General features: G+C 33.7%; 1 protein-coding gene across 1 annotated transcript in view; it reads left to right on the top strand.

Moving 5' to 3' along the window:
• LOC149779852 (X-linked retinitis pigmentosa GTPase regulator-interacting protein 1-like) overlaps positions 1 to 16,857 on the top strand; it is a 28,734-nt gene extending 11,877 nt beyond the window's left edge. Inside the window, exons 2-6 of the mRNA XM_089936523.1 lie at positions 583 to 608; positions 5,009 to 5,198; positions 7,405 to 7,489; positions 9,393 to 9,526; positions 13,329 to 16,857. Of these exons, the coding sequence (XP_089792649.1) occupies positions 583 to 608; positions 5,009 to 5,198; positions 7,405 to 7,489; positions 9,393 to 9,526; positions 13,329 to 13,441 (548 nt within the window). The 3' untranslated portion in view covers positions 13,442 to 16,857. The remainder of the gene's footprint in view (positions 1 to 582; positions 609 to 5,008; positions 5,199 to 7,404; positions 7,490 to 9,392; positions 9,527 to 13,328) is intronic.
• Positions 16,858 to 17,425: the final 568 nt, after the last annotated feature.

Raw genomic sequence — 17,425 nt, 5'->3', positions numbered from 1 at the left:
TATTTTAAGGACTGTTACTAAGTTCAGTTAAGGACCATTACAATATAAGTTAAGGACTGTTACTATATTAAGGACTGTCACTAAGTTAAGTTAAGGGCCATTACTATATAAGTTAAGGACTGTTACTATGTTAAAGGCTGTTACTCTGTAGGGGGCATGTTACTGTATTAAGTTATGAGCATGTTACTGTATTAAGTTAAGGGCTGTTACTATATTAAGTTAAGGGCTGTTACTATACTAAGTTAAGGGTTGTTACTATATTAAGTTAAAGACTGTTACTATATTAATTTAAGAGTTGTTACTATACTAAGTTAAGGGCTGTTACTATATTAAGTTAAGGGTTGTTACTATACTAAGTTAAGGGCTGTTACTGTATTAAGTTAAAGACTGTTACTATATTAAGTTAAGGACTGTTAGTATGTAGAGGGCATGTTACTATGTTAAGTTAAGGACCAGTACTTTGTTAAGTTAAGGACTGTTACTATGTAGAGGGCATGTTACTATTTTAAGGACTGTTAATATATTAAGTTAAGGGCATGTTACTAAAAATCTATTGAAAACCTGTATTTATTTTATTTTCAGGTTCAAAGGCAGCTCCTTCATCTGTAGTATGTATATGTGTTATTGACAAATCTGTCTATATAGTACTTTTAATGTGTTAGGGACCAAAATTTACAAGGACCTTCTTGATAGATAAGCAACAGTGTGTTATGGACCATAGTTTTTTTTTAATGAATTCTGTCTTATTAGGGTTTTAAAAGTACAAATTGTAGTCATTATCCAGAACCTAAGCATTGGTCATGCTGAATGGTAGTTAGTTATCAATACTTTTTGTCTTGTCATACTAATAGGTTTCTAGTTATTTATCATTATCAATACTTTTCAGTTTTGTTTTGATTGTAATGCTTGAAACATTGTTTTCTGTGTTCTGATTGATATTCAAGTCAAGGAAGAAAAAAAAAAAACATCTTGGAGTATGCGACGTTCCTGTCAAAAACTCTTGCCTTGAACTATGGCTAAAAGTTACAAATAAAGTTTATTTCCCTTTACTCTCTGAACTCAAATCAGCTCACAAATTCACAGCTTTTCTTACTACAAGGTAATTTGGACTGAGGACTGATGTAGATATTCACTGATCAAAGATTACTACTCAAATAAACTACTATTAAGCTTCTGTGAGGATTTATGAAACTTGACTCATTCATATTTAGGTTGAATTGCTTTTGCCCAGGCATTTGGTTGCCATGGAGGCCATCTTCAAAAATCTTACAACTGCTAATGCTCCATACAAGTTGTTCATATACATAAATTCATCATGAGTGTCCATTAGATTGAAAACCATATTGTTGCAGTGTTATATATACTTCTTCATCCAAATTTGTTACTCAAGGTAGGACACTAGCATGATTTTAATATGATATGAAATATTAATACAGATGATTTAGACATACAAAAAGGTCAAAGTTCTTGTCCTAATTTCAGTTTAATAAGGATTCTATTGAAATGACATTTGTCTTCTTACCAGTCTTGAGAAATTATTTCTTATGCATAAAAATGTCAGGTACTGAATCGGTGAAGCATGGAACAGATTTTCAGTACTCATCTTTATTTCTCCGATTTCTTTACAATATGCAAGTTTGGACTTTTAATTCTCAGAGAAAGTCCATCTTCCGATTTTGACGTATGATGTACAGTAAATTTAAAGGATATGAAAAATTACATGAATAAATTATACCTGTACATTAACAGGCTCACTTCACAATCTGCCTGGCAATAACTTGAGTTGATCCACATCACCTTTGTTTCTATATAATGTACCTGTCTCTAAATGCAAAGTGTTTCTGAGGCGTGGGCATCTACATTCTTTGGTAACATTCTGCCTTTTATCCCCTATCAGTTTCAAGTGTATATGTCCATGTTTATAAATACATTTCACGTGGCTGTGGGAGCTGTGTTTGTTTAATGGTTGTCTGTGCTGCGCAGATGACTGAAAGAGTGTGGATTTCAATCCTACCATTAGACTAACCTGGATCAGATGAAGTAGTGTGTCCTTGGGCAAGGCACTTTACTCCAATTGCCTCAGCACTGAATAACCTACTTTTGTTGCTGTGCTATAAAAATCAAAACTAAACCAATCCATGTGGCTGTTTCAGTATCGGTTCCTGACAGAGTTTTCCCCCTTTACAACTTTTACCAATTATTGAAGGCAGAGAGATGAAAAAGCAGGTATCACTGTCATAAGGACACATTTCAAGTGTTATTCTCTTCTAGTGACAAGAAATATCAAATATAATTTTTGTGTTTACCATCCATACTGTATCTACAAAGGAATTTAGCCCTTGAAACCTGTATCCCAACTTCTAGTTTATAATAGGAACACTGCACTTCTGTAAAAGGTTTGCTTCCTTCAGCAGTTTTACAAAATTGTTTATATGAGAGCATCTTGAGAACCCTTTGTGCAGAGGTGGGGGTGGGACCTCTTGGGCCAGTATTTGTAGCAGCTTCATGTACCCCATCCACAATTAAATATTTCCAGACATTATTGGGGGGGATTTTTTGAGACCCAGCATGTATTTTGATGTCCCAGTGGGTCTCAGTACAGATGGCCCCAAAAAGCAACATCATCCAATTGAGAATAAGCTATCCTTTCATATGAACCTATAGAAAATTACTGGAATTCATATTCAAATAGAAGAAAATAACAAATCTGTTTTCTTTTAATAATTTTATAGACTTACAAGCAAAAATAGTTGGTTGACTTGGCATTGTCAGATATCATCACTACACACATACAGACAATTTGCAGACACCTGCATAATCACAACCACACAGACATTAAATAAAAAAATTCACAGTTTCTGTCTTTAAAATCCATTGGTTGGTGGAATATTGTCTTAAATAGTTTCAATCTTTGATGTTTAGTAGAAGGTTCAAAGGCATGTCTCATTAGTGTTCATCTTTGCATTCGTTAGAGACTGGATGGTACAATTGTTCAAACTTCCTTTTGGATTCTCTGCAAATCTGACTTAGAACTGAGTTGTTCTTGCCAACCATAATGCTGTCATTGACAGAACTATATACAATGGAGTTTAACCACAAGATATGATTATCTCTTTAAAAAAAGAAACTATAAATCAAGTTATTGGTAGACCATTTAATTTGAGAAGGGGGTGGGGCATATTTTTGTTCCTCATGGTTTATGGGGGCTTTACATATATTTCAGCAGTAATAAATTCCTTTAATGTGTTAATGCAGTCTCTTTATTAACACAAATCAAATGAGTTAAAGAAGAGTGTGTGATTATTATTGTCTTTCATCAATCGACTGCATTTCTAAAATCATCCTGGAAAGCCTGTATTGATTAATAGTTGGAAATGGATCATTATTAGAATAACAAATAAATAAAGAGAACTAACTTTAATGTTCCATTCAGCTTATCAACTATGTTCTGGCTTAACCTGATGTTACATGTGGGGTTGCTATATTGATGGATGTTATTCAGTCCAGAATTACTAATGTTAATATGGTGTTTGCAGTATATGCAGAGAATGAAATGCTCTCCCTTGTTACTGAGTTTTACTAAGTCAGATTCTGTCGTCTACTATGAGTTCTGATATTTTGTTTAGCTGGACTTTGCTCATTTCACAGATAGCTCATTCTTCTCTGAATCACAGCTGCATATTGACATTTTGCTTTAAAAAATGAATCACATTTGTACACTGTTTTGACGACTTAAATAATCATGTTTTGTGTTTAATATATGGATTAAAATCCAACTTCAGAACAATATTGTTGCTGTTCATGGAATTGCCAATAATCTTTAAAAATATGGCATATACAAGGCTATGATGTGTAATAACCTTTGTTCCTCAACACATGTCTCTTTGATTTACACAACAAAAAAATAAACTGGGTTGTTCAGCTTTGTAGACTCTACCTAAGCAAACTGGCTTTGCTATTGTCAGCCAGTTGATTAATATGTGAAATGGTGGTTGTTTATCTCAAACCACCTTTGATTTGATATGACATTTAGTTGTATAAATCACCCCAAGGACAGTTGTATAAATCACCCCAAGGACAGTTGTATAAATCACCCCAAGGATAGCTGTATAAATCACCCCAAGGATAGTTGTATAAATCACCCCAAGGACAGTTGTATAAATCACCCCAAGGACAGTTGTATAAATCACCCCAAGGACAGCTGTATAAATCACCCCAAGGATAGTTGTATAAATCACCCCAAGGACAGTTGTATAAATCACCCCAAGGACAGTTGTATAAATCACCCAAAGGATAGTTGTATAAATCACCCCAAGGATAGTTGTACATAAGCTCAGAGCAGGACTGTTTACTGTTTATTCATACTTCATGTTACAGGAATATCTCAAGCTTTTCAAGCACTCTATTTGTTTCTTTTTAAGATTACATCAAAATGTTTTTCAGAACATGCCTGTGTGTGAGTTTGTGTGTTAAAAATTGTTTTGTTTTTTTTTAAAGTAGGAAACATGTTATGGCAAGTATGCAAACAACTTGTGCAAAGAAGTCAAATATGTAGAGTTTCACCATAGCAAGATACAAAATACCTTCCACTATTTGGCAAAGTGATCAGTGGCAAATTGACAGAACTGTAAAAAAATTACCAGCAGATGCATGTTGAAAAATGACTTGCCAATTATCTAGAATGCAAGTTTCTTGATAGTTTAAAAATGGATCAATAAGGGGCTTTTGGCAAACAACTGAATTGAGGATATTAATTAACAAAAATTCTATATTAAAGTAATCTCTTGTAAAGTTTAGAAACATAGACTTCTCAGTTTGCACACCTCTTATGAATTTGGATATGATACTTCAAACTTTAACAGGCTAAACCATTTACTAAAGGTTTCCTTTCTGTCAGATTTTAGAGATATGTGTACAATGGTTCTGAAACACAAACATGTATTTATTAGCTGTAAATCACAATAAAATAAGTCACCATTACATTTTTGTTTATTTTCTTTTTTTGCAGGGTAACACAGTTACTATCACTATAACTAGCCTGGCATTGGACGCAGACTCACCTCCAATGCAAGATGATAGTATTAAGCAGCTGTTTGTAGAATACAAGTTCCTGGGAATCAAACCAGAGGAAACAGAAACCCCATTCTCACTGCCAAAACCAAGACCAAACTCACACATTCAGTTCAATTTCAGTAACAGTAAGTAATTATACTTTATCATTAATGCTTTTTTTTCTGTGTGTGTGTGTACAGTGCATCAACACATGAAAGGTGATCTTGTGCCAAGGAAGTTGGAGTAGAGGCACACCACAGCATCCATCCTGGCCTGGTCTGCCTAGTATTTGAACCCTCACTCCTCTGGTCATTAGTCTGGCATACAAATAACTGGACAACTATGGCTCATACTTGAACTGAGTGCACTGAGGTTGTTCATAAATGGTTAGGCTGGAAGTAAGGCTTTAGTCTAAAGCTGATATTTCTAATCAAATTAAAACAAATTTTATATGAATATTTAGTACTGGTAAGAGGTAAATAAATGAAACTGTTGGTGAAATCTTCATATTTGTTTCACATCCATATTTTTTGTGTTAAAATTTTTCCCTTATATTTTCAAATTTGAAAATACCAGATTTCCCATTATGCCATATGATGCTTAAATATATTGTCTTCAGGAGTTATACTGGCAGCAAGGAACAATGAGGTTTTGTGACCTAGAATGATGGAAACAGCATTACCTATAAAAATGGAAATTAAGTTAACATTCACTGCTATGAAGTTATGTCTACTGCAGGCTTACATATCATGTTGACAGTGTCAAAATGTAGCTATCGTGCCCAGGGGCCCAGGCTGGCAGAGTTGTCTCAAGCACTTGCCTTTACTGATCACTGCCATCTATTGGTAAGCTTTCTCACATTACCCACATTGGCCAAGCTCAAAACTCGAACCCATGTTGAAACAGCTGAGATGCAATGATAAGTAAAGGTGAGTGCTTTAGTCCACTCAGCCACCCAGGGTCCCTCAGCAAATGGGGTGACATGAAGAATCAGAAGGGTCCTAACAAAAATGTTACCTTTTTTGCATTCATTAAGTTCATGCTATGTTCAAAGGAATATGAAGGTTCTTTCTTAATATAATATAAAAACCTTCATACAACCCAGTTATTAAGGCTGTAACAAAGTCTATATGAGGATAAGTTTGGGGATCTTGTTCAAACCAGTCAGCATTAATCAAGGTAGACATTGAATGTCAAGCATTATTTCACTGTACCTTGTCCATTGCTGAACCATGAAACAGTCAGCCTTAATAAAGGTAGATATTGAACAAGCATTATTTTACTGTACCTTATCCATTGCTAAACCATGAAACAGTCAGTTCTTCTTATTACTTGCCTAATTTTTATTATCTGATATTGAACACTGTTTTGAAACTGGGTTATCCTTCTTTTTGCAAATGTCTCAGAGGCGTTCCTTTATTTTTGCTTTAAATTTCTCTTTTGGTCTCGCATATTTTATTTGCTGCATGTATTGTAGGTGAGTAAATATGCAATGTTAAATTTTATACAGTGACCTCTTGATTTCAATATATTTGAAGTTTGTATAAGAAAAGGGCAGGCAGAATATGACCCATGAGCCAGATAAAAAATGGTTATGTATATTTAATTATGACATGAATTATGTTCCGCTTTTCATATACATGTTACAAATACAAACATCTCTCCAGCAGAAAAATATAGTTCAGTTTGTCTGCCTGTCTGCTAGTCATGGATCTCTCTTTCTCTCTGTCCATATGTAAGCAAAGAGCATGTGAAAATGCTTGGTGAAGATAATTGTTATGTCTGACTTTGAAACATTTTAGGTATTTAGATATGTTTATCATATATACCATGTATGTTCACTTATAAGACGAGTCCAACTGCAAATTGAACAGACCTAGATCTGCCACAATATAGTGCATTGGCAGATCTGGATCTGTACTATTTGGTAGGAGAAATCAATAAAACGAACAATATAGACCCTAATTTGCAGGTGCATTATGAGATGTCGCTTTGTTTTTTGCAGTTTGATATGACTTATAAGCGAGTATTAATATATATGGTACTTATAAGTCAAGTCCAACTGCAAACAGCATAGACCATGCCAACAGATCAGGGTCTGTTTTGTTTGCTCTACTGTCCTACTGTCTCAACAATATTTTATATACTTGCTTACAAGTTGAGTCCAACAATATACTGTATAATTATATCCAAATCCGCTGACACAATATGTGTATTATGATTGCCCGTGTTTGCATTTGAACCCAACTTGTAAGGAAGTATATATGGTATTTTAGGGATGTGCTTTCCTTCATGTTAGGGAACATTCATATCTGTATTGTCATGACATTCCCATGATTTTTTTAATTCCAGCATTCCATGTTGATTTTGAGAAGAACTACACTAGACGGCAGATCCTGGCCAGTATGTTGTTGCCTTCACATGCAGATAAGGGGAGGTTGGTACTTATGTTCATAGAAGTATCATCAATATTATTTGTTTAAACCCTAAGCAACTGTGATTCAGCAGTGATATCCCCAATTTAGCATTATTATGTCACCATTAATCCACTTGGTGTAATCTAGAAGCATCCCTGTGTGCTGGTTCATTTGAAGCTTTGATGTGTGACTTGCCTGGAAAACAGCTATGTAAATGCTATTTATTGCTAGCATTGGGCCTCTATTACAGGTCTATGATTCCAAAATTAGACTTTAATTTTGGAGAATTGTGTTTGTGTTATGTGGATTTTTAATGTAGCTTTAACACTTTTAGTTATATCACTATGATGTCTGCAGTGTGGCAGTTCATAGTGATGTCTGGCACTGGGGCATCATACCATCATGTTCCACCCAGTCACATTATTAACAACCAGTCCTAACACTAACCTCTTAATGATGAGGTCCAATCAGGGCAGCTGCTAATAAACATTTTTATAAGTCTTTGGATGCTCTAAACACTAGGTCACTGGAGCGGTCCTAGATTGTATGTCAACTTGATATAAATAATAGGTTCTTGCTTTCAGTTTAAGTTGGAATAGTTGTTTCTTTTTTACACACTTTATATTTAATCACCTTGAACCATATATCATTACCCCTCTGTCATAATATTATGGCCAGTACTCTTATGAGTCCATGCTCTTAAAATAAGTAACAGAAAAGAGTGAAGACAACAAGCTTTGTAAAATTTAACAAATAATTTATTTCCCTTGAATACAAAGTGAAAAATGAGAAAAAAGAACTTACGGTATTACGAATTAAATCCCAAAAATAATCCAAGAATTATAGACACAAGTCCTAATTATAAAAAGTCCTGAATAAAACTCAGTTCATGTCCCAAAGAGATCCAGAACTGAAGGCAAAGACATGTCTTGTTGAATCACTGAAATATTATTCCAAGTTTGAATATATTATAAATTCGGGTGAATGCCTTTATCCAAGAATTTTATCAGAGCACTTTTGTATTTCCAGAGAAAATAATTACTTGAATTCAATCATTTGAAGAAAATAAAACTCAGCCCAAACTGGTCACAGCATAATACAACTTGAAGGTGCTAGATGTTAAAGCATGACTGGTTAAATCCTCACAGTCACAAGATTATATGGTTCTCTGCTTGACCTCAGGTCACAAATAGCATTTTCTAAAGACAACCATTACCTAGTGGAAAATAACCTTCTAGAATGATCTAATGAGCCTTGTTTAAATAACCTTCTAGAATGAGCTAATGAGCCTTGTTTATTTACAAAACAATAACCTATAAAATTCACTTAGGAATCTCCAAAACCCAGACCCAAATCAACATATTTACTCCTAATATAACATGTAATGAAATAAAATAAATTTAAAACTAACAAACAAACAATTAAATATACATAACAGTTCATGTGAATTAAATAAATAATAATGACAGATTTTTTAAGCATCTGTTGCTGAGATAAGTTAAATATTCTTGTAATTCAGGATTTTTGAAGTTGTTAAGTGTTGTTTTTTTTGTCACGGTGAGAACATTACCAACAGCTTTTTAGCTGTGAAATAGGAATTGAAAAAAGTGGTCAACAAAGATGCTTGATTGATGGACATTCATGTCATTAACAGTGGGTTATTGTCAAATGGCTGTTAACAAGTGATTGCTTAATTTATGTGATTTTCAAGACAGATTTGACTGCATTTGCAGCAGAATGAACACCATTAAATGTCACAAGAATCCTCAAATTTGAGATTGTTACCCCATTTAAACAAATTTCCTGAATATTTTTGCAAGCATTGTCAAAGTTAATTATGGATTTTTCTGCTGCAAACTTTATAATCTAATACCTTGATAAATGGCAGATAATGTAGATTTTTGATCACCTTTTCTAATGTAGGATTCGATTTACTGTGGTGAGTGAGCCAGATGAGGATGAGGAGGATGCTGAGTGTGAAGACATTGGAGTTGTCATTGTCAGTATACCAGAGATATTCAAGAGTAAGAAGGATATAATAGATGAAGATGTTGACAGTAAGTTTCGTCTTAGAAATGTACAACTTTGATATGCTGCATTCAAGTATAGGCATTGTCAAAGGATAAATGGGCATACATGTGATTCTTCTGGTAGTAGGACAAAAATACTATTTTAAAGGCCATCTACCATACATACTATTTAAAACTTAAATATACCGCTTCTGAAAAATATAGGATTTTGAAAACAATTTATGACAGAAAAACTGGAATTCTTACACAGTTTATCCACACATTACAGAAATGGTGGGAACCAGTCTACTGGTGACTGGAATTGTTATACTAGTGATGCGTAAGTTAGTAATTGGCTTAGAAAGCTAACGTGTACACAACAAGCTGTTAACTGATTACCTTATTGTTGTCACATGGAGAATTTAAGGCCTAATGCAGATTGTTTGATGATGTTATAATTAATAAGAGGATCCAAGTTGGTCCATGATGGCTTTAGAGTCTTTGAATAAAAGTTGGCAGACCTTTGCCTTTGAAAGAGGAGAGAAAGAAAGGAGAAGCTGACCAAAAAAAGATTTCATCAGAATCATTTTTGTTCATAAGTGTATCTTGAGTTTTTGTATTATTTAATTGTTATTGTGTTTTAATGTTTTAGAGGAATATTTAAGGGCAGCTCATATATTTATTTGCTCATGTCACAATTCCAAAACATTCTCTTTTTTCCCAATGCTGAAAACACACCAGCTAAGAATATAAGACTCAGGAATACATTTGAAGTCCAACTTGGGAACTTCCTTCTTGGGATGAATATAGCTTCACAAGTAGTCAGCAGTCTTAAGAACCCAGCCCCATGAAAAATGAAGTTTGAACTTCTTTTTGTGTTGAGCATGGTTGTTTTGTCGTTGCTGCTTCTAATGCTGATTGATATATATATATATCTATATATCTATATATATATATATATATATATATATATATATATATATATATATATATATATATATATTCTCCATTCTTCACAAGGTGTAAAGTGATTCAGGGGAAATTTGGTCCAGAAAACTATTGAGAATCTGTTAAGCGTGAAACTTAGTAATCACAAAGAATGTCATTAATAGTCACCAGTCATTATTTTATGAAGGAAACTAAAAATGCTTGTGGAATTTTAAAACAAAAAAATCTTTACCGCGAACTATGACATGTAACACTTTTGATTTAACTGACATTACATTGACTGGTATTCAGTCATTAGTACTATAACATTTTCTATTACAATCTTGACAATACATTGACTGGTATTCAGTCATTAGTACTAGAACATTTTCTATTACAATCTTGACAATACATTGACTGGTATTCAGTCATTAGTTCTTTAACATTTTCTATTACAATCTTGACAATACATTGACTGGTATTCAGTCATTAGTACTATAACATTTTCTAATACAATCTGATTCAAGTTCAGAAGTTTCTTTTTTATTAAGGAATGAAGAGAAAATATGTTATGTCCACATATCCACTTGTTTTCCTTTCATTCCCCTTTAAACACGTACAATTTATGTTGATAAGACATCTACAGAGTTAAAAGCCACTATACTGATCAAAATTTGTCTTTTCACATATAAGAAGGGAGTGTTGTGGGTTGGTTGTAATGGTCATACAGCAAAATTTGTCACATGTAAGAATGGGTGGGGGTTGTGGGTTGGTTTTAATGGCCATACAGCAAAATGTGTCACATGTAAGAATGGAGGGTGGGTTGTGGGTTGGTTTTAATGGCCGTACAGCAAAATTTGTCACATGTAAGAATGGGTGGGTGGGTTGTGGGTTGGTTTTAATGGCCATACAGCAAAATTTGTCACATGTAAGAATGGGTGGGTGGGTTGTGGGTTGGTTTTAATGGTCATACAGCAAAATTTGTCACATGTAAGAATGGGTGGGTGGGTTGTGGGTTGGTTTTAATGGCCATACAGCAAAATGTGTCACATGTAAGAATGGAGGGTGGGTTGTGGGTTGGTTTTAATGGCCGTACAGCAAAATTTTTGTCACATGTAAGAATGGGTGGGTGGGTTGTGGGTTGGTTTTAATGGCCATACAGCAAAATTTGTCACATGTAAGAATGGGTGGGTGGGTTGTGGGTTGGTTTTAATGGTCATACAGAAAATTTGTCACATGTAAGAATGGGGGTGGGTTGTGGGTTGGTTTTAATGGTCATACAGAAAATTTGTCACATGTAAGAATGGGGGTGGGTTGTGGGTTGGTTTTAATGGTCATACAGCAAAATTTGTCACATGTAAGAATGGGTGGGTGGGTTTTGGGTTGGTTTTAATGGTCATACAGCAAAATTTGTCACATGTAAGAATGGGTGGGTGGGTTGTGGGTTGGCTTTAATGGTCATACAGCAAAATACAAGCTACATTCAGTCAGAAGGATCTAGCTTCTAATGTTATAGTGATTTTATAAAGAGTTTATGGTGGATAAGCATGTAACAAATGACACATCCATTCTATACGAGTATTCAAATAATATCATGAATTATTAAAATATCTGCCACTTGCATATGTTTGTATTGTTGAAACTGATTTTCTTTCAAGAATATTTGATATTTTGAAAATTATGATTGTTGACCAGCCAGGTTGCTAAGCATTTTGTTTGATGTTGAGTCTGCACTGTAGATATCCTTCCAGAACAAAAGCTAAGATAACTGGATATCCTACTAGAACAAATGCCAATATAACTGGATATATCCATTTTTTTGTAAATAGCTTTACATGTACTTAGAAATGAAGCATTATTTGCTTGAATGAAAAGGGACTAATGGATTATGTTATTAAAGAAAAGTTCTATCATCAATCCAAAGTACCAGAATGTAAAGTTTTTTAGTTTCCATAATTTCAAAATTTGTAATAGTTTTTTAGTAGTATATCAATTTCTACACATCAATTATGTTGCACAAGCCATTATAAAAATTCAAGTTGGTATGTAAATTAAAAAATGTTTTACCCATACTCAAACTGGTTAATGAAAAAGTGACCATGAGACCTTGAAATCACTTTGCTTACCCGAAATAAAGCTGGAGTTTCTTTGGCTCTCCCAGCTTCTTTTTCTTTCTACAGGCTGAGCGGCCCAGAAACTGGCCGATAACAAAATCTATGGACAAATATTTTTCTGAGGGATCAACGTATTTGCACTACTTCCTTGCTTATGTTAACAATGTCAGATTGTGGTCTAGTATGCAGTCAAGTTCAAAATAGTTTCAATACAGGCTACTTTATCAATCAAACTATACTTTGATATATAGAGGCCATTAGATTTTCAGGTCTGAAACCCTTCAGTTAGGTTCTTTTTGTTATATATTTTGCCTCAGTGTCACATGCACAAAATCGAATATCACCCTTACCATAAAAGATAACTCAGTTGAAAATCTGTGTTCAACACATCTAGACCCTTCTGTGCACACTTATCACTATTAGCAGTACACAAACTAATAAAAAATACCAAACATAACAGCAACCAGTCTTTGCAAATGATAGCACCAAAAAATCAATTATTTAGTGTTCTTTATTTGCATGCAGTCTAGTTTAACAAGCACATAAACAAACCCACTTCAGACCTGCATTGAATCATTTTGAACAGGCCAGCTGCATCAGTACACACTATATACATTAACTTTCTGGACAGGATATTTGGGAAAAGTGGTAATTTTTAGCTGCACACAAGTTTTCTAGGCAGTGAGAAAAATAATTATTTAGTAATATCCATTAGACAGGATAAATAAAGGTGGTGTCCTACTTTATGAATGTAAGATTAATCAACTTCCCTAATATTAAAGCTATAGCAAGTATTTTTTTTTCTCCAGTTGTTAACATGAGAGATGAGAAGACTGTGATCGGCAGCATGAAGCTGACAGTTCAGTGCCTTGCAGCCCTGGAAGCTGTGGCAAAAGAGATGCAGGTGGAGGGGACTTACTAAATATGGAGTTTAATGTTCTAACAGTAACTGTAAAGGATGTACTTGACTTATTTTAGCCCTATACTGGTTTATTGTTGATACGTGTTACAAGGACTACTTTTTAACTGAGACAGATATTGTTGAAGAAGATCCCAATATTAAACCCATACAGTACAGAAAGTGTCTATTACAGTAAGATTTATTTCATACAGTACAGATAGTGTTTACTGTAGTAAGATTTATTTCATACAGTACAGATAGGGTTTATTGTAGTAAGATTTGTCTGGTACTGTACAGATAGTGTTTATTACAGTAAGATGTATTTAATACAGTACAGATAGTGTTTACTGTAGTAAGATTTGTCTGGTACTGTACAGATAGTGTTTATTACAGTAAGATTTATTTCATACAGTACAGATAGTGTTTATTGTAGTAAGATTTGTCTGGTACTGTACAGATAGTGTTTATTACAGTAAGATTTATTTCATACAGTACAGATAGTGTTTATTGTAGTAAGATTTATTTCATTCAGTACAGATAGTGTTTACTGTAGTAAGATTTATTTCATACAGTACAGGTAGTGTTTATTACAGATGAAATAAAAAAGTAAATAATTTATTACTGTGAAAGAGATTAAAGAGTTGAAGAACATTTTTGCTGCGTTTCTATTCTCCATTGATACGGTTGATAAGATATCCTGACAACAAGTTGAAGTGGTTGGTAAACATGAATTGGACTTCTGGTTTTTATTTTTTAATGGCAGGTACATCATATACTGTTACTAAACATACTTTATTTTTGCATGTGATTCAGTAGGACTAATCTGCCAGAATATAATTTTGTGTGTATTTTAAGAATCCATCAACCAGTATCATTAAATGAGTATAAACATGATTGGAACAGTGTTTATGTGATTCCTATTTAGTGTTTATTCATTCCTTTAGCTCATGAAATTTAGATGATATTCATAGGATTTCAAGGGAGGTAATTTGATAAACATGTATGGTATGTTATTTTTATCCACTTGGAATTAGCTCTAAGGTGGTATTGTGTTAGGATGAGTGTTCTGTGTGAAGCATAAACCATATGCATTATAAATAAATTGTGTTTTACCACACTTAATTAATGTTAATTCTACCACGGCATGAGGTTTGCATCTCATATTGAACTAGTTATGCTCAGAATTATTTTCATTGTTTGAATTAAGAAACTTAAATTGAAAAGAAAAACCTTTCATGTTAATGTCATATCTATAGCATGAAATTCCACCCAGTATGTAATTTTCATTGAAGTTATTAGTAGAAAGCTTTTTGTTTTATGAATTCCAGAGTGATATGTTCCGCTTTATTTTCAATTGTCGATATTGATGTAGAGCTTTTATCTAAATTTTTTCAACCTTGTTTTCTTTTTTGACTAATTTTATTAAGTTTTGAATATACACGTCAGTATAGTCATTGTAAGAATAATAATGTGCTAGATCTACGAAGTTTATTACTGTATATACTCACTTATAATATATGCAACTGCAAACAACATAGAAGGGACCCCGAGTGGTCTTAGGCACTCACCTTTACAGATCACCAACATCTCATCTCTGCCCATGTGGCTTCGAGTCTTGCCAGTAGCTTTTCTTGTCTCAGTGGTTCTTCCCCAGGTTTTCCTGGGTTCATCCTTACTAAATATACTGGCTGCCTTGTATAGCCTATCATATGCTGAAAAATGGCATTAAACCCATAAAAACCAAACAAAATAGATCTTGATCTTCAGTTGCACTATGCAATGGCAGCTCGGCAGTTTGCATTCGGACTCGCCTCATGAATTTACAATAGATGTATCTTATATAGACTTTGTATGATTTGAGGGCTTTTATGTACAGTTCTATTGTTTCTTATTTTTGGGGGGTATGCAGCTGTGCTAATTCATATTTTTATGAATATAGGTTTAAACATTTCATTGAAATATCTCAATTTAGAACTGGATGAAAGAGTGACATTTTAGTGTCCTTTCAAGTGACACAACAAATCTGAGAAATAAGTATTGTCAGTCTCAGTAGTCTCATTAAATGTAGGAAATTTTTAAATTATAAAATATAGACAACATCAAATTTTTGCCAACAACCAGTTGTATATAAGAACTAATTTGCATCCTCTCTGTTAAGTCCAGTCCAACTGCACAGCCCAGATTTTGTCTATAACGTGCTGGGAGATCTAGGTCTATGCAGTTCGTTATTAATAACCATTAGAACAAATAACATAGACACTGATCTGCCAACACATGTGATGGCAGATCAGGGTCTCTTTCCTGGACTCAACTTATAAGTGAGTATATATGGTAGGTTGACTTTTAACTAAGATCGTCCCTGCATCAAATTTTAACTGTTTTTCCAAGTGTAATATACTTTATCAGCATTTTGTAGAACAGATTCATTTTCAACATGGGCTTTACTCTTCAGTGTTTTTAATGCAAAATGACAGTGGCATCATATATAGTAAAATTTCAAATGACACTCATCAGCGTTCTATATGCAAGTCATGTGTTATGTTTTTATGCACTATTTTTTGGTGAAATTTCTATTCACATTTCCTTTCAGAACTGAAACATATATACAAAAACCAATGCATTGCTTGTTAGTTACAGAATTCAGACATTCTTTTTACATATGTCAAGATTTATATATTTGTTGCAAGACTTTGCATCAGATGCCAGTGGTACTTAATTGTATGATTACAAATTTTTTTCTTATGATATTATTAATTTATATAGAGATTTATATTAGTAATAAAGTAGTTAAAGATATTAAAGTTAGTGTTACAAAGAAAGGTCCTGCACAATGCTGTTTCTTGCCTATTTTAGAATTATGGTTTTGCAAACAAAAACTTTAAAATTGTGCTGATGCCACCTTTGACTGCATCATATTAGAGTCTCACATTACTGTCCAAAACAAGTGAGATTGCTTCTTGTAAGAGTTGGTACAATTAGACACCTTTTTCAGATATATTTAGCAAATATTCTCACTTATAAGTCAAGTCCAATTGCAAATTGCATAGACCCAGTCTGCCATCACATAATGCAACATCAGATATAAGTCTATGCAATTTGTTAGGTGTAACAAGTAAAATTATCAATATAGACCCGCATCTGCTGGCACATTGTATAATGACAGATCAGGTCTCTCTTGTTTGCAGTTGGACTTGACTTATATGAAAGTATATATGGTACAATTTTGGCACAGTCATACCTACTTCTATCCGCAGATTGAACCATAGGGATTACTTCTATCAGATTCTGATTTCCACGACAGATAAAATTGTATATAGGTGGACCTCATTTTGAACACCAGCTCATCTAGATCTCTGAATGCTTGTAATGTCTGATCATGTTTTAGTGAAAGCTTAGCAAAATGCTTGTATAAAAATAAAAAAACATTGTTACAGGAAGATTTTGAATTGAATAATGAGGATTGTACAATGACAAAAACACATGGCAGAGAAATTCCATACAGGATGTGCAAGGCATCAGTGTTGGATGAATGCCATGCCTTCGCATCCTGTCTGTGCAGACTTAAGCATGTCACTGGTTGGGAAGATTGATTGTGGGAAGCACATTTCAACCAAACAATTATTTTGAATCAGTAAAAAGCAATTGTTCAACAAAATAAATTGAAGCATAGTGCTCTCCCTCTGATAAGGCCATCTATTCAGGAGTGGCCTAATAGGAAGGACTCCCACAAATATGAGTAATAATTACATAAAAAGTAGGATAGTCATCACAAATTGTTCAATTTTTTAAAATATTTTCATTTAAATAACACTATTGAATTAATGTGATAGAACACATGATATTGTTAATGAAAATTAAAAAATCATTATTCATGGTGCAAAACCATTTGAAAACTTTACCAATAAAATCAGGGTACAGACATTTGACTCATTCTCCATCTTAGTGAAGGTTCTGCCGCAGATAGTATTTAAACTCATTCTGATGTTGAATTTCTCAGCAGAGATC

This window comes from Sinohyriopsis cumingii, chromosome 16 (genome assembly GCF_028554795.1).
Source record: "Sinohyriopsis cumingii isolate HCF-2022 chromosome 16, ASM2855479v2, whole genome shotgun sequence".
Classification (NCBI taxonomy): Eukaryota; Metazoa; Mollusca; class Bivalvia; order Unionida; family Unionidae; genus Sinohyriopsis; species Sinohyriopsis cumingii.
This window is presented reverse-complemented; position numbering and strand designations above follow the sequence as displayed.